The sequence below is a fragment of the Liolophura sinensis genome, chromosome 11 (assembly GCF_032854445.1).
Source record: "Liolophura sinensis isolate JHLJ2023 chromosome 11, CUHK_Ljap_v2, whole genome shotgun sequence".
NCBI lineage: Eukaryota > Metazoa > Mollusca > Polyplacophora > Chitonida > Chitonidae > Liolophura > Liolophura sinensis.
This window is the reverse complement of record NC_088305.1, coordinates 29283742-29309736: the sequence shown is the minus strand read 5'-3', so window position 1 is coordinate 29309736 and position 25995 is coordinate 29283742. Positions and strand designations below refer to the sequence as shown.

Below are 25995 nucleotides of genomic sequence, written 5' to 3'. Positions count from 1 at the left end.
GACCCTTCGGTATATTATACGTCCAGATAAGATGTACCACCTGGAGTCCATGGATGGATTGATTGTGCATGGATTCCTTTAAATCCAACGAAGGTTGGTAATTATCTTTCACAGTCCTTCCTCTATATTTAAAGCTAGCAGACCATCAATATACCGTTTTGTGAATGAGAAAGATCGGACCTGCAGAGGATTACGCTTTAATAGTTTCTGCATATAGCCGTTGACACCAGGCCAAGCAGCCCTGTTTCCATGCTCTAACCTCTCAGTTGTAAGCTCCAAACGAGGCAGTGATAAGTACCATTTTTAAAGTATTTGGTATATGACAAGACTCGGGTTTGATCCCGGGTCTCCCGACTTTGAGGCGGACGCCCCTACCTTTAGAACGCCAAAGCGATCCTCAACTGTTATTCTTTTCACCCAACAGACAAGAGACAATAAAATGTCACAAAATATAACACATGGTGTTCTCTACAACCTTTGTTTTATTAATTCATTGTTCTCTTTAGTGGCAAGTGAAGTGTATGTCACTGGTGGTGTGGGGGTCAATTTTGAAGTCTTCCGAAGTAGGGTTGTGCACACAATGGCCGCCGATCTTGAAATTGGTAAAGTGCCAGTTCGTCACTTGACCGCCCGAAGAGCTGCCTGCTATCTCGTTATGGAGTGAGTCATGAGTCGGCTGAGATTCCACGTCCCAGTTCGTGAAGCGAACATTTGAGACGGTCCCTGTGGCGCCTGGGTGCATCTTGAAATTGATGATCCGAGGGCAAGATCCTTCGATTCTGATGTTCTCGAAGGAGATGTCGGTAGTTTTGAAATGTTTTGTGTCTCCTGCCTGGTCCAAAACGGCGTCATTGTCGCTGATGTGGCAGTTGTCTCCCTTGAATGTACACCAGTCAGTGTGAATGACGTCGATGTCGCTGATGCGGACCTTTTGCATGTCTCTTCCGGTCCACCAGCCCGTCTGAAACACGGCCCCATTCTGAGCTTGCCAAACCACACAGCGACGGACCACCATGTTATCCGTATATACCTATTATGAAGAAAGAATAGCAACTGTGCTTAAACAACAAGGCACGTGGGAATGTCTGCCAGCAACCTGCGAATTGTCATGGGTTTTACCCCGGCTCTGTCTGGTTTCTTCCCACCATAATGTTGGTCGCCGTCGTAGAAGTGAAATATTCTACGGCGTAAAACACCAATCAATAAATCACCAATCAATGAATAAATAAATAAATAAATAAATAAATATATAAATAAATAAATAAATAAATAAATAAATAAATAAATAAATAAAACAACAGGTGTTTTCACCATGAAATCTACAGGGTCTTAGAATAAAATATTTACTTATTTATTTATTGGTGTTTTACGCCGTACTCAAGAATATTTCACTTATACTACGAAGCACCCCTACCTTAATTCGCTACCTCGCTGTCATGCTACATGTACCTCGCTGCCACGTTACCATGCAACATGTACCTCGCTACCTCGTTACCATGCGCCATGAAGCTCGCTACCTCGTTACCATGCTACATTTACCTCGCTACCTCGTTACCATGCTGCATGTACCTTGCTACCTCGTTACCCTGCTACATTTACCTCGCTACCACGTTACCATGCTGCATCTACCTCGCTACCTCGTTACCATATTACATGTACCACGTTACCATGCTACATTTACCTAGCTACCATTTTATCATGCTACATGTCAAGAGAGGGAGGTAGAGAAAAGTTCTGCTTACATAAGAACTAGAGAAATTTCAATATGAAGTTAAAAGACGCTTGCTGCGGATGGTCGTGGGTTTCCCCCGGGCTCTGCCCGGTTTCCACCCACCATAATGCTGGCCGCCGTCGTATAAGTGAAATATTCTTGAGTACGGCGTAAAACACCAATCAAAAAAAAAAATAAAATAAAAGACGCTTGTGTTTGGCTATGGTGTTCTAGCGTTCGATCATACGATGCGGGATGGCAGGGGAGCTCTCTGAACTAGTTTTGGTAAATAAAACCTAGTTTGAAAAGTTACTGCCAAGGAAAGTAAGCTAACTGATCCCAACTCAAAGTGGACAGCAAAATGTGTACATCTATATACATCTGACCGCACAGAAAGCCAGCATGAGCTGGACTTAAACTTAAGTCTTAGGCCATTGCGTCTTGCGTGTGACATTACCAAGATGCAATTAGAAACATTAACTTTTATATTCGACAATTTTCGTCGCAAGTAGAATTGCAGTCAGCCATTTGTGTAACGAAGAAGCACTAAAAATTGACTGAGATTTAATGGGTGTAACAGGCAGAACTTTCTGGACAGCTTTCCGCTGCATTGAAACAATGCAGCAGAAAGCTACCACTGAATCTTCACCTTGATCGAATCGTCGTTAGCCATGAAGAAACTGTCCTCTACCAAGCCGTCATGTCCGATTCCCACTCCATCAGAGTTGTACGTCCACGGCGCCAATGTCTTCAAGTTCCTCACCACATTGTTGTCACTGAGGCCCCGATAAAAGAACTGAGGTGAGTCCACCAGGGTGATACCTTCTACCACGTGATGCGATCCTTTGTCTAGGTTGATCATACCCCACAAAAACCTCTTGTCGTGGAACTTGTATATTGTCCCGGACATGATTCCTCGGCCTCTGATTTTTACCGAACCCCCAGAGGTCCGGAATCCTCCTTGAACGAAGGCCCCTGGGGCCAAATACACCTCCTTGATGTGAGAGTCCAGGAGTTTTTGTCCGTTTAAATTATGCAAACCGACGTCATAGAAGAGAACGCTTGCGTCGTGTTTTGAAGGGATATTGGTTTCCGGTGGGTCCGCGAAAACCACCAGTTTGTTGGTGATGTCCTTGTGGTTGTTAGTTTGGTCGTTGTCGAATTCCACGGACATCATACGGGTGTTGTGTTGGACGGTGAATTGGGCAACCTTAGGCCCGGTTCGCCTACAATGAAAACCGTAGCTCATGGGCCTAACCAAGCAGTTGTGGAAATCTGACTGAGTGTGAACCTCGACGGTGACTGGAGAACCGGTAAAAGCAAAAGACGTCCAGGAGACGGACCTGTGTGGCTTGACAGAACTAGCGTCGTGCGTGCGGTGATCCGAGGTGGAGATATAGGTGAAACTTTTGTGCTTGTTTCCACCTTGGCTCAGGAAAATGGTGAAGTGGTTGGAGGCTGGTGGTCCATTCGCATGCGGGTAGATGACGAGATTAGTGCTTCCTTGTTGACAAATCATTAACATGAACAAAACCGCTGATGTCGGGAGTAGTGCCATGTTTGATATGAACGTCCTAAACAGATCAAGCTTTGCATAGCGCCTATCTATATATGTAAATTCTCAAGCCTCCACAGACAGGCCAGATGTTTAAGACGACCCAGTTCTACGACCACCCACACACCCTGGTCTAGACAAACCCTGTCCACTGACAATTTGTCACACCGATCATGGCAATGTGAAATCTGAAACAGTGAAACACTCTGCTGTTTTCTGATGTGGCAGTGTTGTATATGTGTATCGCTTAAGTGTTTTGTGCCCAAAACCTCAAATGAACCCAAAAAATGGATGTTCTTTGCAAAATTTAGGTTATATAAGGATGAAAGCGGTGACCTAATTTTACTTCATCCGGAAAAAACCGGTTTGGTTTATCTGTTAATACAGTTGCCATGCATAACATGTAAATAAGCCATAGTTTTTCAGACGACTTCAAGACGACTGCAGGACGAGTTCAAGACCCAACTACAGCATCATACATCTCCCATAATGGTTGTGTACGCTTTATTTATTTATTTATTGATTTATTTATGTACTTATTTATTTTTTTTATTATTATTTTTTTATTATTTATGTATTTTTCTGGTTATTGTTAAACACAAAACTCAGGAATTATTTTCTTACGCGATGGCGGACAGTTTAATGGATGGAGATAACCAAGTGGCCAGGTGTAAACCTTCGTGGGATTTTTTTCGTTAGCGTAAAATTAGTCCAAATGGTACGCATGACACTAGTTTCGCCAAGCCATGGATGTCCATCTCCAGGACGTTTCTTTACCTTTACCTGCTCCCCTGCCATCGTCAAGGTCCACACTCTATGGACAATGATGGTCATCCCCATGTAGATGTATGGCATCCACGACCACGAGAACTGATTCAACGCCAACCAAACACCCGTGTCATGGTCGCTAAATTCGACGAAATTAAAAGAAGAACATAACAACGTCCCTAACAGTCTAGTAGTTTGAGGTGGACAACGTCTGTACAGTTTCAAATTCTTACATTCTCACATCCAAGAGATGTATAATCATCCTAAGACCTACGCCCAAGGTGCGTTCCGATTCTCTGGGGTATCTTTTATACAAATCTGAGGACCTGGCATCATTTCGAGGCCGATCTAAAAGTTACAACTAACCTGATGAACCAGGGGAGGGAATCTAATCATCCACCAGAAGACATGGTGATGTCAGAGAAAATATCTGTCAAATTTAACAGAACTGTGTTTTCTGAGCGGCGTTAGAATGCACTAGAATTACCTAGAATTAGAGGTTATTCTGTTAAATTCAGCAGACATATTCCATTGTTAACACAGATATAGGATATTATCATAATGTTGAGCGTGACACAGTAATATGTTATAATAGCAAAACACATTCTAGCATGACTCAGACAACAAACCATATTGTTAAAGTTAACAGATTTTTTAAGGTAAGTGAATAATAAAGCTATGGGATACAGCCCGGATGGCACCGGGTTTAGTTCCCAGTAACTTTGTGACAGGTTTCTTTCATATGTGTCGTCGTCAAATGACTGAAAAATTGTTGAGTATGACGTTAAACCCCAAGCACTCACTCACTCACTCTTTCATATGTGTAAACAACGATTCTATCAAAGGCATTTTGTTTTCGAAAATATTTTTTATTTCCTTGACTGGTGTTTTACGCTGTACTCAAAAATATTTCACTCATACGACGGCAACCAGCATAATAATGGTGGGAGGAAACCTGGCAGGGACCGCGGACCCCCCTCGCCCCCCCCCCCCCCCCCCCGCTCACTTGCGGGCCGTGTGAAATTCTATCCCGCTGTTAGTTGCGGGCCCTGTGCAAATATACATATCAAATAGAGGTGACCTTTCAAACAACATCGAGTGTTTAAGACTCATAGTTGTACCTGGGTTCAATAATAATGATGAAGTCAAGGCATCACCACGTAAATGTAAAGGGTTTCACAAACTTTCGATCCAAATGTCGATATCATTATCTTGAACTTGTGAAACCTTTTACATTTACCTGGTGATGTTTGAACTTCATTATTAACAACGAGTGTGTCACCCAACACACCGGCCGGTACGTTTACCTCCCCGAATAATATTTGTCCATGCCATTATTTCTATAATTATACGAATTTGAGTTTGTTTGTATTTTTGTTTGTATGGTAGCATGAAATATGCAGTTTTTGCTTCATTTTCTTCCTTTCTTGGGGTAGAATAGACTTTAACACCATCGTCTTGGTGTTTGTTGTGTAACCCGATACCGCTGAACCGTGTTACGTGCCATGCCAAATCTCTCGAATGCGCAAGGGCCAGCGGTATCGGTTTACACAACAAACACCGCTAGGCGGTGTTAAACCTTAAATATACATATTAAATGGAGATGACCTTTCAAACAACATCGAGTGTGTCACGCAACACATGTTTACCTCCCCAAATAATATCATTTAATGCTTTTTGTTTCTACAAATCAAAAAATATAAGTTTGTTTCCTTGTTAGATTTGCTTTTATGATTTATATGAAGGAGAATTATCGGATATTCCTTCAGTGATAAAAGTGTTATTTCGCACAATTTCTATATATCTCTATTTGTACATGTTTTATATTTTAAAACCAGACGCCATGACGTTGAAAAAGAAACATTTGTTTCAAGACGTTCCAATCTCAGTGGTATGACGTCATAATACATGCACCGTAAACTTTTACATTTTTACGTAAAGACCTCGGTACGTCAAAGCTGTGTATGTATGACGTCGTGTCTTATTGTTGTGTGACGTAAAAATGTATAAGTTTACTGTACATTATTATGACGTCATAACGCTGAGGTCATATTGGAACGTCGTGAAACAAATGTTTCTTTTTCAACGTCATGGCATCTGGGGGCAAAATGTAAAAAATGTAAAAAAAAAAAAGAAAGCGATATCTCTAAATTGTGCAAAATAACACTGTCATCCCTGATGGAAATGCCGATAGGTGACCTTTGTATAAATCACGAAGCAAATCTAACAAGTAAACAAACTGAATTTTTTTTTTGTAGACATAAACAGCATGAAATTACTGAAATTACTCGGGGATGTAAGCGTACGGGTCAGTGTGTTGCGTGACGCAGCTGATGTTGTTTGAAAGGTCAACTCTATTTAATATGTACATTTGCACATGGCCCGCAACCATGCTATGGCGGTGTTAAACTCTTAATCATCTGCAGGTTGCTGGAAGACCTCCCCACGTACGGCCGGAGAGGAAGCCATCATGAGCTGAACTTGAACACACGGCAACCGCATTGATGGGAGGCTCCTAGGTCATTGCGTAGAGCTTGCGTGCTAACTCTTTCTTCAGCATGATGTGAATGTTTTATTCAAGTTCACTACACCCGTTGAAAGTATTTTGTTATATCTTCGTAATCTTACCTGTACTGCCAGAAGACAACATCCAAATTTCCCTTACCAAATACATTTTAGCAGATAGCTTCCAGCAAATATCTTACAAAACGTTTCATGATAACTACTGAGATCAATACGAACTTCGTGGTCATGCTTTGTGCACGTGATCAGATCTTAGCAAGTACATTAGTAATCGCGGTGTATATAGGTTGAAAGGTGACCTTGAGAAAAAAAGAACGGTTCAGAACTGTGACCTGAGAAAAGCACTGGTTGTGCTTGAGACAAAACCTTCCACGTATACCCACGAATATCAGCTTGCCTATACTGACTGAAAACCAATGTCCAAAGCGCAATGACATCTGCATTGGACATAATCGTAAAAAGTGTACTTGTGGTCATTGCAGTTATCATCGGTAGCCGTGGAGATTTAGTAGTGTATCCACACGCCGACATTTTGACGCCATCGACAAAGTTCGCAGTGACGCTCACACAAAGAGGTCCGACGTTCCCCAGTTTTACGTACATCAGCACATCAAACCATCGCATGAAAGACGCCTCCAGCGTCAAGCCCAACCGCTCCGTCTCTTGGACGTCATTCGCGTTTACGTCTACTCCAGTTACGGTGGAAATCTACGCAGCCAGATCCTTCAGCAAATGCTACGTGCGACCGCGGAGGTACAATATACCGTGCCATAGGATCACCTCAAACGTTGCCCGATTTGACGTCCCGCACAACGGGCTCACGATGTCGGTTGAATTTGACACGGACCAGTCGTCGACCACTAAAGACATCACCGACAAGCTCTTCATCTTCGTCGACGAGCCTGAAACTCATGTGCCTCTAAAGACTGATCCCAGCGTCATGTTTTTTGACGTCGGCGTTCACGACTTAAACGGCCAGCTTCACCTTCCGCCGGGAATTCGCCAGGTGTATCTCGCTCCTGGAGCGTTCCTCCAGGGGGGCTTCATCACTACGGCTTCGCACCCCGTCAACATAACCGGAAGGGGTATAATGTCTGGGGCCATATACCCCTTTCACGATAACCGCTTCGTGTGGGGCCTCGTGAATATGGACAAGGGCTCAAACCACCTCTTAGAAGGGGTCACGTTGGTAGATTCCCCTCAGTTCTTCTACAGGGGTCAAAGTTCATTTAACACTGTCAGGAATGTGAAAATGCTGGCCCCATGGACATACAACTCTGATGGAGTGGGGATCGGTATGGATGGGCTTGTCGAGGACTCCTTCATCTGGGCGAATGACGATACATTCAAGGTAGGGTCTAGATGTCATTTTCGTGTTGCTCTCGCTTGAGGATCACGAAGCTGTTTTAGACATGATACATTAAACGTTTGGTTTTCAGTTCCTAATATGGAGTTCAGGATGTGGTCTACACCTAGAAGTACAGAAAAGGCTTCTCATCTTACTTTTTCTTCTTGGGGTCTAAATATGACTTTAAGTTACAGTTTTCCTAAGGTAACAACGGTCAGTGAAGAAATTATGTACCCTGCCGTGCTGTGGTCAACAACTGTGATAGTGTAGTCGGCAAAGCAACTTTGTTGGAGGGAGAGAGCCCAAATTGGTTGCACTAAGCTGTTCCCAATCTCCAGAATATGTTCAACTTCATCTGTGAGGTCATTTTTGAATATTCCCAGAAAAGATGCATGAAATATAGGATTTATTAAGACATAAAATAAGAATTAAAAATGTATTTTAATTTTATTTTATTTTTATTTGGCCACATCTTTCTTCATTTTCCATAAAGCCATACTTTTCGTTTTATAGTACCTTTTCATGTATCGATCCTTTAAGTCAAGCTTAATCTTAAATTGTGGTATTTATGAAGATTATAGCTCCAAACATTTAATTGATTGGTGTTTTTACGCATAGTCAAGAATATCTCATTCACACGACAGCCGTCAGCATTATGGTAGAAAGAAATCGGGGCTTTGAACTTAAACTTTTCTTTTTAATTGGAAATCTCGACCACTTTAAGTGTTAAAACCCCAAAAAAAAAAACCCCACTAAAATGAAGTCTAATAGAATTAAAGACCATTTAAGAATGTCAAGAAAAGTAGTTCGATTTAGAATTCTTTAGAATTTTCCAACCGAGTGACATGCTTTCAAAACATCAGATTCAACCATGGTCTGTTGGGACCCAGAGGTTATCAAGAACGTCACAATATTTTAGCTTGAAATGTAATTCGTTTGAAGGTCAGTTTGGTGAATGGAGTCTTTTTAAAGAATAAAGTGTTGCAGTCTGTCTGTGTTAAGTGGCAAAACCCTGATGTGACGTCTCTGGTTCCAATATAATCAGAATGTAGAATTTGTAGACTCCAACATTTCAAATGCATGGCATATTTACCAGGATTTTAAAATAAATCAAACTACATTCCTCGACAGTGTTTAATGATCTTCTTTCTGAAATATACTTTATGTTAGTGTTTTCTTTTAAAACTTTAAAACTAAAATTCCTCTGCCAAGACCTAGTCTTACTGTAACTATGGTCTCACAAACATTAAGAAATGGGAAATCGAGAAATCAACTGGCCAGCGACGGAAAATTAGTGTAGAAGGCTGTAAATATTGTTTTCTTTTCGTTTTCCCAGGTTTACCAAAGTAACTTGGTCGTCAGACGTTGCGTCGTTTGGCAAGCTCAAAATGGCGCCGTCTTTCAAATGGGTTGGTGGCCGGATCGTCGCATGAGGAACGCCACACTAAGCAACATCGACGTTATCCACACTGACTGGTGTACATTCAGGGGAGAAAACTGCCGCATCAGCGACAATGACGCCGTTCTCGATCTCGGGGGACAGACCAATGATTTTGAGACATCCGACGTCGAATTCCGAAACATACGGATCGAGGACCCTTGCCCACGAACAATCTATTACCAGATGTCTGACGGCGCTGTTGGTTCAGTGTCCAACTTCCGTTTCTTGAATTGGACGATGGCCCCCCAGCCATTGGACGCTGCACTACACAACGTCATATCCGGTTCACGTGAGAGCCGCATCACAGATTGGCAATTCGTCAATTTCACCATAGGAGGCAATTGCATCACCAACCCAGCTATCAATAACTTTATCATCGATAATCGGACTACTAGTGAAATAGATTTCAAATGCCCCTCCCAGAAACATTAAAGGATTTTCAAACCTTAGGTAGGAGTTGGGTCAGCAAGTTTTATAACTTATAGCGAAATCATGCAAACACCCATTCATGGCCACTCAAGAGCGTTCATGTCTTAAATACTTCGTATCCTGTCACTTAGTAATCTTGCATTTGTTAATACCATGAAGATCCTCATTTGTGTGAAAAAGGGTGTAGCTTACTCAGGTATTAAAGACGAAAAATTGGCGGACCGCCTTGGACCGTATTCGCCATGTTTTTCGCGTGCAGACAGCAACTTTACCCCATGGACCCTTGATTGGTCCCGCACAGCCATTTTTGACTCAATTAAAAGTCTAAACGTCTATCAAACGTATCCAATAGCATTGAGTGACGTATATGAAAAAGCAAATTTAATTTTGACGTACAGCATAGAGCGAAAAAACACAGCAGCGACGGCAGTGTGGTATCTGACAAACGGTCACACGAAACCGGTGAATTACGCCCTCTGTCAATTTAACTAAGGGTTTTATTCTAACTGTTCATGTAATGCATAAATAGTAGCAAATTACACGCCCGTTAGCACCATAGCTGAAATGGAATTACATAAAAGCAAAATGCAGCGATGTTAATTGCAATTTATTAGACGTCAGTGGTCTCGAATTACTCAAAATGCTGAGTTGTCATCACATTTAACATGCGATCACGTTAAAACAATTCAAAAGGAACCAGGCCTCAGGGATGCTTAGACCACCCGCAAAGTTCTAGCTTATGCAGGAATACAATAAAATTAAGACGTACAGCATAAACAGAAAAACCAGAGTAGCAACGACAGTGTGATAGCTGGCAAATGATCACACGTAACCGGTGAAATATGCCATCTTGTCCGTAATAGAATAAAGCCTAACGATTAAATCATTTTCAGAAATAGTGAAATTAACAGATTTACCCTTTTTATTGGCCCATCCGATATGTATTGACATAGGGTGGATAGGATTTGAACACTCCATGCACTCGGCCATCACACTGAGATTACTCTGATATTTGAAGTTATGGTTTTAGTATTTATACGTGTCTCTTTAAAGTGTAGTCCTACATAAAATCAAACATAAGGTGTGTCTCACAGGAAAGACAACAAAGAACTGTGTGCAGAAATTTTTTTTTTACATTTTTCCTTACCAAGAAATTCCACCTCCCCCCCCCCCCCCCACCCCTACCCCCATATTATTTTGACACCATATTCTTGAAAGGTTTGTCACATTGTTATGGGTACCGGTACTTAAAAATCCATTAATACTTACACTACAATGATTCGTAGGCACCGGTAGTTCATGAGATGATTTCACAGAAAAGAGATGTTTCCAAAATTTTCTGTTGACAAGGATAACTTCTCATCTAGACTCGGTCTGAAAGGGTCATCATGCACATTTTACCCTACTTTAATAGTTTTTTTTTTACGAAACAACGAAAATTCTGAAAAATAAATAAATAACTGGAAGTTATTTGAGGGGACAGATTTCCCTGTCGCCTAAAATGACATTAGGGGGCTTCCGTGGCCGAGAGAGTTAGCACACCAGTGCGACGCAATGACCCAGGAACCTCTCATCAATGTGGTAGCTCTAACACAAAAGTTAAAGTTAAGATCCCCAAACAATTTATCAATCAATAAGATGTACATGGTGTACATCTTATTGGTTTCAATGAAACCATTCCACGAGATTATCTTCTTCCAGACGATGCCGAGTGCGGTCGACTCTAACTGAAAATGGTGGTTAGCGAAGTTTGGCTTGCTGTCGATGTAACAGATACGTTTGTGTTAACTGTGACGTTATGGTTTTTATTATTCACAAATAACTATGTGATGTGAAGTAAGAATTACTGAAGGATTACAGAAAACATGTTTTTGTATCGCACAGCTTTGGCATGTTGAGGACAGCATACTGGAGTTCGAGGTTAGTGAATGAAAGAGTACAGATCTGTATTTCTGAAAGCCGAGCTGGGAAGAATAAAACAGATCTCAGATCTAGGTTTCTCTTATTATTACAACGGAAGGCCACGCATTGTGGCCTCCTGTTTGGGACATTGGTAAATAACTCCAGACGTATTCCACTAAAACTTTCTCGTTGAAATTAAATGGCTTTAATTCTCTCGTAATCAGAAGAAATCTATGTATCGAAACAGACATTCGTATACCAGCCGTCAACCAATAAGAACGTTCCGGGTCAATAATCGTAAGGTCAATTCCCTAAACGACGTTTAACGGAAATTACCCAAGAACTAAAAAAGTATATAAAAGTACATAAATAGGAGCGAATCATACAAATAGAAGCGGTCAACAGTTTTCAGTGATGCAGGAAAGACGCAAGATAACAAAATACCTCAGTTTCGCTTTTATTGCAACTGTTCATATATCCAACGTGGGAACAGCTGGCTTAATGCTACTTTTACTTGAAAAAATGGTGAACTAGGAACGGATGACGTCACATCAGAACAGATGCCTTTCAGGGTGGTAGAAATATCTCGCCTTTGACCGGTTCAAACTGAGAGCATAGCGGCCCGTTCAATTTTCCTCACGTGAGTGTTTTTGCATACTTTAAACTGCGACATCTCGGTTATCCTACATCACAAAAAGTGGCGTGTTTTGAATTTTAAATCTGACCCTTTATCGATACATATTGTAAGACATAGTACTGTGTGTAACAACACATAATATGACGAATAATATAATACGGAATTTTGTTAGTTTGTGAATAATGCTCCTCAGAATATACTGTTAAGTACCAAAAACGCTTTGGTCATGCTGATCGAAAGAATTCTTACTATGGTCTGCACTTGACACTGCGTGATGTGGAATTGGGGATAATACCCCAACCTGTTCGATCCCTTGAGAGCTTTTTGTCAGTTTATCTTATTCAATGTAAATATTTGGTGCTTTTTAAACTTCAAGAAAAAGGGTCTCACATAAGCACAAAAGCTCTTGTTGTATACAAGTCTATAGTTACAGTTTCCTGCATTTTTGTCTGGGAAATTAGTTCTCTATATCTAGCCGATCGGTCAAGCTATGTCATGATTGGTTAACTTAGGTCACGTGACCATAGGCCTTTGAATATAAATACGAGAGCCCTTCCCAGTATCTGCAGTTTACTTTCAGGCTAAAGTCTGCCATTAATAATTCTGCAACGTCTGTACTTAAACCCTCATATTATGATCAGTTATATAGTAAAGACAGTAAGAAAGCCTTGCCATTTAATTTCCGGTCTACCGAAATTTCTGACTTCTTTCAGGCCAGGGATATTTCTATTCAGCCTGGTTGTGTTCCTCATTTTCCTCCCTGGAAGTTATCGAACCCATTTGTCTCTGTGGAATTACATTCTAAAGTCAAAAAGACGGATAACAGTAATGTATCGTTGTTATGTGTCAAGGACCATATTAAATCAAGCTGGAACGAGTACATACAAGTATTTACCGACGCTTCCAAATGCCCCGACACTAACAAAGTGGGCGCATCAGTATGTATTTCAGAAATGAGGTATGAAAAATCTTTCCGCTTGTCAGGTTATGTTTCCGTGTTCACGGCAGAGCTTTCCGCAATCTTGAGTGCTCTTAACTATCTACTCGAGTTAAGACCGATTAGGGCTGTTATTTTCACAGACTCCTTAAGTTCTTTAACAGGGACTTGGTAACTTTATTTGGAATAAGTCGGCAGCGCTTGTGTATGAAATACTGTATATCTGTACTATATTGGGCTATCAAGGTGTATCTGTGGCGTTTGAATGGGTGCCGGCCCACACTGGTGTTGACGGAAATGAGTTGGCCGACAAACTGGCCAAAAAGGCCCTTGATCTACCCAATATATCCCACACCATCCTGTTGTCTGTACAAGAAGCTATTAGTTATGTCAAACCGAAATTTATACCAGTATGGCAACATGAATGGGATAACTAATGTTACAGGAAGATTCTTTTACTCTCACAACCCTCAAATCTCTGTAAGCTTCAATCTCTCTCTCAACTGTCGCTGTGACGAAATACTCGTATTTAGACTCTTCTCTGGTCACATTAAAACAAACAGCTATTTGCATAAAATCAATCTCCATTACACGGGTCATTGTGAGGAATGTTTTGTAGAAGATACTGTTGCGCATGTTCTTTTTCGTTGTAGACATTATAATGACGCCAGGCGCGTATTTTACGCAGAATTAACTCGTGTGGGTGTTAGGAACCCGTCAGAAGGCACGGTTTTAAAACCGGTGAGAAATCACAACAAAGTTTTTCAGACTGTTGCCAATTTTCTCACTCGCTGCTACAGATTCTAACACCTAAAATGTGTACTTAACGGTGTACCCAAGCATGTCTTGAAATGTTATCTATCGTTGTTTGAACATGCGTAATTTGTCAATTTTCAATTTTCAATTGTCTAGCATTTTCAATGTGTTAACATTCCCCCTCTTTACTGTCCACGCGTGTATCCTTATACCATCGGTGTTCTTTACGACAGCTGTGTAAAGGCTTAGTTCTCTTGGGAAAATAATTTATTCAGCGTTCCGTTATTGGCGTGCATCATTCAACTTGGATGGGGAAACGCCATTACAAATTAATATCCCCCGCCCGTATCTGCAGATGACACACAGCATCTCAAACGGTAAACATCTGACTATATAATAATACATCCTTTAGTGAATACCAGGACACTCGTGTGTTTATCCATGGTATACCAGGACACTTGTGTGGCATTATTCATGGTATACCAGGACACTCGTGTGTTTATCCATGGTATACCAGGACACTCGTGTGTTTATCCATGGTATACCAGGACACTCGTGTGTTTATCCATGGTATACCAGGACACTCGTGTGTTTATCCATGGTATACCAGGACACTCATGTGTTTATCCATGGTATACCAGGACACTCATGTGGCATTATTCATGGTACACCAGGGCACTCGTGTGTTTATCCATGGTATACCAGGACACTCGTGTGTTTATCCATGGTATACCAGGACACTCGTGTGTTTATCCATGGTATACCAGGACACTCGTGTGTTTATCCATGGTATACCAGGACACTCGTGTGTTTATCCATGGTATACCAGGACACTCGTGTGTTTATCCATGGTTTACCAGGACACTCGTGTGTTTATCCATGGTATACCAGGACACTCGTGTGTTTATCCATGGTTTACCAGGGCACTCGTGTGTTTATCCATGGTATACCAGGACACTCCATTTGTTTATCCATGGTTTACCAGGACACTCGTGTGTTTATCCATGGTATACCAGGACACTCGTGTGGCATTATTCATGGTATACCAGGACACTCGTGTGTTTATCCATGGTATACCAGGACACTCGTGTGTTTATCCATGGTATACCAGGACACTCGTGTGTTTATCCATGGTATACCAGGACACTCGTGTGTTTATCCATCGTATACCAGCACACTCGTGTGTTTATCCATGGTATACCAGGACACTCGTGTGTTTATCCATGGTATACCAGGACACTCGTGTGTTTATCCATCGTATACCAGCACACTCGTGTGTTTATCCATCGTATACCAGCACACTCGTGTGTTTATCCATCGTATACCAGCACACTCGTGTGTTTATCCATGGTATACCAGGACACTCCTGTGGCATTATTCATGGTCTCTGTGAATAGGGGAACTTGAACAACACTTGGTAATGATTATTATATCTACATGTATACCCCGGGAATGGCTGTTTTTGCAAGCTGCCCTCTTCCTTGTCTATCACACATGGTTTGTTCTTTACGTATACGTATAACTTGAATTAACCATTCAGTGTACAGAAGAGAGATTCATTACTGCTATTGTTGTGATTGATGAGATGTCAGTAGCAGCTGACGCTAACTGCGTTATCTACATTCATAGTTCCGAACTGCTCCTTCTGACCATGCTGTCAGAATTGTCAATGCAGAGATATGCGATCATATTTATTTATTTTTGTTTATGTATGTACTCATTCGATTGGTGTTTTGTTCCATTTCTCTTATACGACGTCAGCCAACATTATAGTGGAAGGAAAGTGGGTAGATCCCCTACCATCACATTTATTTGTTTGTATATTTGTCTACATATAATCTATGCGTCGAAACAGACATTCGTGTATCAGCCGTCAACCAATAAGAACGTCCCAGGTAAATAATCACAAATAATAAATAAAGCGACACGATAGGTGTATGGAAGGCGGAAAAGGTCATTACGGGATTACCATATTACCAGAGCAGCATTCTCAAAAGCGTTTTATTTATTGCATGCAGATAAGAATATTCACTTATACACGATTATAGTCAGCATTATGGTGGGAGAAAACCGGACAGAGCCTGGGTGAACCCACATCCATCCAGAGGTTGCTGACAGCCCTTCCCACGTACGCCGCAAAGGAAGCCAGCGAGAGCTGGACTTGAACACACAGCACCCGCACTGCATGGCCAGACATTCCAGTCATATAGTGCTGCGCTAGTGTCGAAGGCACCTACGATCATCGAGATGTCGGTGTATAGAGACATGTGAAGAGTATGGAAGCCGGAAAAGGCCATTATGGTAGTACGTTAGATTTATTGCATGCAGGATTGGTTTTCGATTCGTGGACAAGGCTACACTTGGACTTAAGCTTGATGTTTGGTTAGAAATACTATTACAATCAAGATCTTTTTACTTATTTATTTATGGGGGAAACCAGAGAGCCCGGCATCAGCCAGTTTGGCATTTAAAACATTTGTAATTCTAGACTTTAATTCTTGATAAATACTATCCCTGGGGAGTGAATCTACAAATTCTCTGTCCCAAGCCGGAACCGAACCTATGCATGGTTAGGAGTCGTGCGCCTTACTTACTGATCTGCAGACAGCTTAACTATAAAGGTAAAGGCTATTCCCCTGGAGCGATGCTTGGCTTGGACCACTATGATTAAATATATTACAGCCACTGCTCTTATTGTGGGCTAGTACTCGTGTACTAAATAAAGTATATATTTCCCATCTCTAGCTTCCACTCGCAGAGATGACTATCACACGGGAGACCATATAGTATGAAGTATTCATGGCATACATCTACAGCCCGGGTCATATTTAACACAAAAATCCCGCCATCTGAGACCTGCAGTTTCCGGGAAGAAGACAAGATGACGGAAGTGGGGGAGTTGCTGTAGGTTATATGAAATGGAAGTTATGCTCACATATATACTATACAGATTAGACATACGTGGTATGGTCTGAAAGGTTATATATAGTCAGTATTTGAATCATGTTGATCACAATATTGAATAATTTCAATAGTATTCTAAATTCTGTCTATATATGTATTAATTATCTTCTGAAGCATGATTTTAAATTAATATATACAGGTTAAACAGTTTAACTGTCATTTAAGTCAGTAGACGAAGAAAACTTTAATACTGAAAATCGCGGGTTCGAATCCAGCATCTGCAGGTTGATTAGTCTCCGGAACTTTTGTTGTTTGTTTAATTCGTTGTTTTTGAAAGAAAAGAACTGCGTATATTGACTTGATATTATCAACTGTTATTTTAGGCCGATTTACGATGGTTGTTACGATGGCGGTTTACCTAACCTCGTAAAACTACACCTTTCTTTCGCTTGGTAAAACCAGCGCGACACGGGAGAAACGACAAACTTCCGCATATATTATAAGCCGTGTGCAGTGAAGCCCGTCAATTTTTTGAATCTCTGTTCTATATAATACCAATACACAGGTTATTTTGTTTAACTTGTGCATTATCGTTTCAATTAATTAGTTAACTCATTCGAACAATAAAGCAATTATTCGGCTTGCGAAAACTACACTATCATACTCTGGACCGGAACTTGTAACCATATCGGTGTGAGGCTAATCTGCAGCTCGTGGAGTTCGTTTTATCGCTTTTCGACCATCACTGAAGCAAATTACATGCATGTTTATGCCTATTAATATACACAACGAGTAATTCAAGGCCATTTAAGTTATAAATTAGTTTGTAACTAATTACGAAAATGCCAAGCCGGTAGAGCTAGGCATATAAACTCACGGCGTGTAAATCTACAGAGTGTGTACATAAAGCAAATTAAATTTGAATTTTGTAGCATTTCAACGAAATTATAGATTTCCCATAAATCTGAAATTTATACGTGGAGGGACAAAATTCCCCACAGTTTTATGCAATATAGCTATGTTAACGAAAACACCACTTGCATTATACGTATCAGAAATAGGCCTACACAGGTCCCCTGCATTTTGTAATGAGTGTGTGGAACCAAAGGGGACAGGTGCAAACGACCTGCCTGGGGCAATTTGCTGGGAGCTACACAGGGCAAAATACTAGTGACTAATGCTGTTCTACAAAGAGAAAGCGGTAAACGGACAGACAGACAGTAATCTGGCTGATTACGACCCCAGTGTTCATTAAGTCCCGTCCGTGCTGCTTGTCTATTTCTGTGCGAGAGTCGGCGAGTGAGTAGACAGCGGATAGAGGAGGCAGTTGTAGGCTGTTTTCTACCCCCAGCTGTCTACCACTTCCCCTCTGTCTTAGCCAGTCTTGTCAGTCAGTCTTGGCTACCGCCTAGGAACACGACACATCGCCAGCATGGACGGTAAGCAACCAGCTATAGCATCCTCTCGTCTTTCTTTGTACCTCTTTGGTTCCGATGAGCCGCCGTAGAAATTCGATGAAAGCCATCAGTACTGCCCTGGTTTTGAATCCAAATTAGGCTTAGCTTCTTTCATGTCGTTTTTACCGTATAGGCCTTGGGGTCTATTTACTCATTAAGTGAATGACGTATCCGTTATCCTATCGGTACAGTATACGGTTCCGTTTGTTAGATCTGCCTGATTTCACGACATCTGCTCGCTTCGAGCAAACCAAGCCAACGTGCTGTCTTTGTACTGCATGCATATATACTGCTCGTGCCAATCATGGTGTTACAGCTATTGGATACTGCGTAATGCTAATGTACACACTATATCAACTCCAGTCCCTTTTTATTTCCGGGTTACAGCATTCATGTTGGGGTATTATCAGAGATTTGCATAACACGGTCGGTTACATGTAACGGGGTAGTGTTTTCCCTGTCAGGATTGAGTCGTTCTAAACGCACGCTCCGCACGGGCTAATGCTGAGTGGATGCCGACTCTTCGAGCTTGCCTCACAAACGCGCCTCTCTGTCGACAAGCCAACAAGAGAAGGCTCAAAGCTACTCACAGTCATGCCTGCTGCCTCGCTCCTGGGCAGGGCCGCGTCGTACTATATTAATGTACTTGGCACCGATGACGCTGCTACGGCTTGGAATATCGTATTCGGCGCAAGCAGAGAGGAATATCAGCGTCTTGTACGTATATGCTATATACACTCAGTATGTAAACTGTTCCATATGCTGTGTGTGTGTGTGTGTTGGTATATACGCCTGGGTACGCTATGAACCTACATCTGGGCTAAACATAGATCCCAGCTAACCTATTTGAAAGTCGGGTTTGTTTTCCTCTAGGATGACCTCACTCTTCATTTTTACGAGTTCTCTACCAATATGTGTATACCATCAGATTCATTGATATATATATATATATATATATATATATATATATATATATATATATATATATATATATATATGCCTATGATGTACTGAATTCGGTCAGTATGTGACTGCTATACCCTCATTAGCGTCTTTCTGATGATCTAAGATTGACTCATTTCAAACCACGATTAGTAATAATTGTTTCTATATATCATGCCTATATATATATATATATATATATATATATATATATATATATACAGGTCTATATATGTATGACACCTATATATATATACATGTGCCATTACCACATATGAAACCACATTCATAACCATGGCATATTTGGTAAACTAACTGACATAGGCTCTGTTTTCACGTGTCTATTCTGTTGAACCTACGGTTCAACCCTGATGTGAAACCTACGATTTCAGACCGTGTACGCTTGCCCACGAGTATACGTATCTAATGAGTCCATATGTACTTCCGTATTAGTGATCTTTTATACTGCCCCACTGACATAATATATCTAATATGCCTTTTGCCAAAGATATTATAAGCATATAAGCCTTTAGGGGCCTCCGTGGCACGCCAGCGCGGCGCCTCTCACCAATACCGTCGTCCGTACGCTGGAAAGTCTACCAGCAACCTGCGGATGGTTGTGGGTTTCCTCGGGCTCTGCCGGTTTCCTCCCGCCATAATGCTGGCCGCTGTCGCATAAGTGAAATATTCTTGAGTACGGCGTAAAATATAAATCAAATAGAAATAAGAATTTATGATCAACATATAATTTATTTATTAATCCCATAATTTCTCGTAGGTAAGCCAACCATATGTACCCCTTGCAACTCCCCATACCCAAAAGCCAATCCCCCCCCCCCCCCCATCCCTAAGCGCACGAGATTTAAGTTAAATTTTGTATCAGGAACGTCTTTATTCTTTATTTGTTACTCGCATAATGGACTTCCATGCTGCGCATCGTCTATGACTTTCCACTCATTATCCATAAATATATATACAGTGCATGGAAGTTCATCAGATTTGCATTTTGTATGCTACAATATTGGCGTCATTGTATATGTTTGCAGAAATCCTTGCATTCTTGCACTTTTTAACTCGTATGTAGACATTACTCTTTGTATAATCCTTAAATCCCTATAGACCACGAATGGTGATTTTATATTGGTTAGGCTTACAGCGGGTGGGGGTGCATGGGAATGGGCAGTTATATATGAGGGGCACATGGTGTATTTCGCGCACTGTCATGTGTAAGGAAACCCGGTCTTTCCGTTTATTTCTTTTCTGTTGAAAAGTTTGGACACGTGTATATTGGAAGAAATACTCCTTAGCTTCATGTATCATGGATATGCATGAAGATGTAAATGTCTTACTCTGGTTATACAGTATAAGCTTATTCATTCTGTGTATAGGGGCTATGTGTCTGTCTTGATTACAAATATGTAGGTAAAAATAAAAAATTTAAAAAAAGCATTCTGCACTTATGTGAATATGGTTGTTTTACACCAAGAAGATAATTATTTCTGAGGAAAATGTAAATTATTTTCCGTACACGTATCGCTGTTTCTCAATTTTATTTCCATTTACATGCGTTTTAATATACATTGTGCATGGCTTAATTGAAAGCGTGAGTTGAAGGGGGTCATAGGTTTTGTAAATAGCTACAGAAAGACCCGGATGTAATATCACACCCCGTTTTGTATATATATATATATATATATATATATATATATATATATATATATATAATGTTGTTTGGCCGACGAGGCTATATATAGGTGAATATATATTAATTCATGAACAGACGTTATAATTGCTGAGAACTATTTCTGAGGAAAATGCAAAGTGTTATCCGTACACACATCACTCTTTTACAATTTTATTTCCATTCATATGCGGTTTTGGTCTTCATTTTGCATGGCTTTATTGAAAGCGTAGGTAAGTTAAACAGGGTATAGTTTTTCTAAATAACTACAAAAAGACCCGGATATAATATCACACCCCTTTTTCTGTGTTGTTTGGCCGACGAGGCTATATATAGACGTACATATCAATTTGCAAACACGTTGTGTGATGTCGGAGAGATAACTTTTTTATTTTCTGATTTTAACATCACCCTTCTTCAAAACTTTTAATAATTTCATCAAAGAAATCGGGTCATACCTTTTTTTTTAAATCAATCATCTTATATGTTTTTTCCGCGAGTTTTCATTTATCCTTTATGCATGACTGTGGATCGGTTATAATCTCGGTAGATCGTGCATTTCCTATCGATCCGACAAGACATTTGAAGTCTATAACTGTCTATAACAAGATCATAAAATGCAAATAGTTTTTTTTTTATAAATACTGCGATTGTTGTTAATGGAAGTCGTCTCTTTCATCAGCCTTCTACACTTTCCTTTGCTTGGTGTCTTAATCCTTACGTGTACGTGTACGCCTTATACATGTACACTTAAAATTGGAAAAGATTCACAGCTTTTTGGATTGTCAGAATTGTGCTTCCATTATGCACATGTAGCATGCATACCCCTGTGAGTTAGTGACATTGCCCAAACCCGCATTATGGAATTTGAAGTGGGGTGAAAGGGAACTTCAAAAATGTAGGACATTGAGCAGGTATGACTTTTTTTTCACCTGAGGACTTTTGGACAAAGTCGATTGCCTCATTACATATTGTTCATAATTCCTGAGCAAGGTGTTGGACAACAATCAGATAAATAAATCATTTTATTCAGCAGCAGTCTTGGGTATATAATCCTTCACAGCCAGAAAAGTAATGCTAAAGAGCTCCGCGATATTCTCGTTGCTTACTGAATGGACATGTGTCAATCCCACGATGCACTGCGCTCATACAGGAACACCGGAAGAAGTCTGGGTGTTTGCACATTTTGGTGTACATCTACCCCTCATTTCAGTTACATAATGCACTGTATGCACAGCTACATATGATGTTGGCTTGTGTATGTATAATTATAGGCACTGTATATACGAGACGAATTTTATCTACATTCAGATAATGGCATTATTCTGTATTGAATTATACGCACTGAAATTCAGTCCAAGTTTTTGAAATTTATGTGTTTTCTATGCCTCTATTAGGCATATTGCAAGGCCGTCAATAACCCAAGATGATTGAGAAACAAAGCTTGCGTTGCAGTGATCATATATGAAAATTTAGCATGTATGTGTGGTCACGAATAACGGCATTAATTTGGACTGTGGACACAGATATATACGCCTGTGTAGGTTCAATTAACCCGTCAGTTGCTGATTGTATTAATGAAATTGGTCTTTGACAATTAGATTTTAGATTTTGTTTAACTAGTTGGCGATCTGAACTGTGATATGGATATGTTCATTATTAGGCCTAGTGGTGATTTTCTCCATGCATTGCGGCCCCGAGATTTGAGATCTGTTTCATTCTTACCAGCTTAGCTTTCAGAAATACTTGATTAATGTGGAAGCTAAACTGGGAACATGTCTAACTGATCTCAGGGCTATGCGACCCCTAGCCACCCATTAGGGGAGTTCGAATCTCACTCCTCACTGCTTCTTTCCTTGTATGAAAATTTCTTCGAAATAACACGTACAGTCTTTGTTCCTGTGAGCCATTGGATCCAAGGACAGTTTATAGCTGTAGCAGTCTAAAAATCGGACCCCAAACATCAGTAACAGGCGGGAGCAGTGGTAAAGTATGCGAACCCGATCCACCGTCTTATGAGATGTAGGTTCAAACCTAGCCTTGGACGGAATTTCTAGATTCCCATGTTCACATTGCACGTGTCGCCTTGTTGATAAGTTGTCAATGTCGCACGTTGGGGCGTACATCTGATGTTCGCTAAAAAACACTTGTCTACAAATATCGTAGATAAATCCATACGTCAAACGTGCCAAGGAAAGTTTGCCAGTAACTTTGCAAAAGTCGATAATTCTTGAGTATGGCTCTGAACAACATTCAAAGTAATCAACTGTGAACACGAAGCATGTAATAAATCGAATACCTACCCATTTTATAACTAGAATTAAGTTAAATCTTTTGTCTTTACTTTAAAGAAGTTTTATCTATCTGAATATGACATAATATATCATTGGATGATACTCGGAAGTACGATTTCGTTGAAATGAATTTTCGATTTTTCAAACAATTCATAATTTTTTAGGTATATGTGGTTGAGCTATATGCGTTTGAGCTGTAGTATGACTGCAGAACGATAAAGAAATGTTTTTGCTACTGGGAGGTTTTTTTTTACTTAGCATGCAACTTGCCAGTGGCAGATCCACTGCTTACACCAAGATGCAACCTGGGCATAGTTACTGGCTTGTTCTTGCTTATATATTTATAACATGTATATGGTTTGGCTTGTAAGAATTTTTTGTTAGAATTCCTTTACTCCTCTAAAAACATTACCAGTGGCTTATTTCCTGGGACGAAGTATATATAGCCAGCACATGTAACTGTTAGGGGCGTTATGCTCTAGCTTTTGTCAGCCTCCAATGAGGAACAGTGGCGATGTGACCTGAAATAGCGACTGTGACACCAAGGGGGACAACTCTATACCGTTTATCACATACCCGAATCATTGCCTGAAATCGAAAATGGCAAATGGCGTCAATTTGTTACAGAGGCTTTGCGTGAAGTGAAGTGAAGTGTATGTATACGTGATTCTCGGAACTAGATTGTGTAGTTGCTGTCTGGCAAATTCCTCGCTCGAGCTAATTACGTGTATGCAGGTGTACTGTTTATAGCCCATTACGCTGTGCTGTCAGAAACCATTGCACACTGTATGCCGAATTACTTCCGTCTCTTTTAGGTACGCCAAGTACAGACACCTTAGCCTGGTAATGAGCAATTTGAGTTAATTGAATTATATGTAGGGTCTATATGTTTTATTTTAGTAATATATAGGCTGCGTTAATGTGCTATTTATGTATAAAAAAGTTCATTTGTAGTCTTTGGACTGGCATATTGCTCACATTAGTTTGCAGAGATTGAAAACATTACAGAACCAATAATCTATTTACGTATTTATGTGATTGTTAGTTAACGCCGTATACTTGCTGGTGGCCTTCGTAAAAGTGAAATATTCTTGAGTATGGCGTAAAACACTGATCAATGTAATATCAAATGCTTTTATTACTGAAGGTAATTAACCCGGACTTCTTCTCCAGGTGTCTGGCAAACATAGTTACCCAGAACCTTGACAGAATCAGAGCGGGATTCGTACACGCGATATTATTGATCAATTGTATAGTAACATAAATTTTGCACGTGATAATAATATATGAAAGTACCTTTGGGTTGGTCTACCTTGCACATGCAGAGCGGTAACCCAATCTAAGCTTTCCATAAAACTATGCACATTAAATACCTTCCAAAACATAATCCGTTAAAGCTGTTCCTTGCCTGATGACAGATTGCATTTTCGTCAATCAAACGAATCCAAGTAACAAATTGATCCGGTACTGATAACGGATTGATCCATTTCCAATTGCGGATTAATTCGGGGAGCAGATGTAAGGAAAGATAGTTTTTGATGGTATAATATACGTGATAAACCAAATGCATGTTGTCCTGTTTCACAGCTAATGATATGTTATATACACTAAAATGTACCTCGTAGAATACAAGGAGCTGAACAGAGCGTTCATGCTAATTATATCAGCTGATGGTTACACGTGTATCAAGCTGTGTAGCACAAAACACCTTACAGTAACTTTTGATCATAATTAATCCTAATTATAAAAAGATATACTTTTCTATTTTTCCTCGTACTTGTTTAAAATCTTCATGTATCACACTTTTTAGCTCCGACATGGGTATAAATCATCGACGTTAAGTATTATGTCTATATTATCCTTCAAATGCAGAAGACAAAACAGAAGAAAAAAAACCCCAGTGGTTTCGCACAGGAGATATATATGCAATAAATAAGTGCTGTTGAAATTTATAGGGTTGTCAAATTAGATCAACCCTACCTCGCATTGCCACAGATATAAAAACATGCATGTACCTTCTTAAACATCGTCCGTAAAAAAAGCCGGGGGCATGATCTGGTTTCCACAGACGTTAATGTCAGAGGGTTCTTTGTAATTCAGTATATATTTCCTCTTCTCAGAGGCGATTTTGAAACTATGCATGCCTTTACACTGTAGGCTGTGGTCACAGTGGCGGGTCGACTATCACATGTTCACTTAGTCAGGTGAAGAAATATGTCCGGTTTGTGTTTGCTTGGCTGAGGAGTTAAAACATACGTATATATACTTGAAGGTGCGAATTTGATTAAGAGGCGTTCACAGACCGCGTGTATGTGTTTTATTTATAACATCTATATAGACCTTCGCAGGGTCAGTCTGGCAGTATTCAACGGCAGTTTACTAGTGATATCGCGGGTTGGAATACAACGCTCGCTGATTCGTGTTTGATTTTTATGTCTGGTATCTGGCCAAGGGCGTTGGTTTCCAGGGTTTATTTTCCTCTAGCCATAAGATTCACATAAATATTCTTAAATAAGGCATAACAAAAAGGTCAAATAAATATTTTCATTTAAGAACCCTAATTTTGCTGAGACAGCGAGAGCTGGATTCGAGCCCACGACCTCGGTGGTCATTGCCCCCCTTCCCTGCCCCCTTCCTTGCCCCCCTTCCCTGCCCCTTTCCCTCATTCCCTGCCCCCTTTCCTCCTTCCCCCCTTCCCTCCCCCCTACCC

General features: G+C 40.5%; 3 protein-coding genes across 3 annotated transcripts in view; 2 read left to right on the top strand and 1 right to left on the bottom strand.

Annotated features, from left to right (window-relative positions):
• Window positions 1–483: 483 nt before the first annotated feature.
• On the bottom strand, window positions 484–3270 carry LOC135478038 (dextranase-like). Its single transcript, XM_064758303.1, has 2 exons — window positions 2361–3270; window positions 484–1030 (listed from the first exon to the last, which is right to left on the bottom strand). Exons 1-2 carry the CDS (start codon window positions 3267–3269, stop codon window positions 503–505), a joined length of 1437 nt encoding a protein of 478 aa, XP_064614373.1. The 5' UTR covers window position 3270; the 3' UTR covers window positions 484–502.
• Window positions 3271–6987: 3717 nt separating this feature from the next.
• On the top strand, window positions 6988–9778 carry LOC135478295 (dextranase-like). The gene is made up of 2 exons (XM_064758570.1): window positions 6988–7908; window positions 9242–9778. The coding sequence occupies exons 1-2, from the start codon at window positions 6988–6990 to the stop codon at window positions 9776–9778; spliced, it is 1458 nt and encodes a 485-aa protein (XP_064614640.1).
• Window positions 9779–18828: 9050 nt separating this feature from the next.
• Window positions 18829–25995, top strand: part of LOC135478074 (formin-like protein) — a 56865-nt gene continuing 49698 nt past the window's right edge. Inside the window, 1 exon segment of the mRNA XM_064758344.1 lies at window positions 18829–19085. The gene's annotated coding sequence lies outside the window, so the exon portion shown is untranslated.

Bases quoted from the DNA above. Each gene is read 5' to 3' on its own strand.
- LOC135478038 (XM_064758303.1), bottom strand. From the start codon at position 3,269: ATGGCACTACTCCCGACATCAGCGGTTTTGTTCATGTTAATGATTTGT. The intron at 1,031-2,360 runs GTGAAGATTCAG...TCTTCATAATAG, and splicing joins CTAACGACGATTCGATCAAG to GTATATACGGATAACATGGT.
- LOC135478295 (XM_064758570.1), top strand. From the start codon at position 6,988: ATGACATCTGCATTGGACATAATCGTAAAAAGTGTACTTGTGGTCATT. The intron at 7,909-9,241 runs GTAGGGTCTAGA...TCGTTTTCCCAG, and splicing joins CGAATGACGATACATTCAAG to GTTTACCAAAGTAACTTGGT.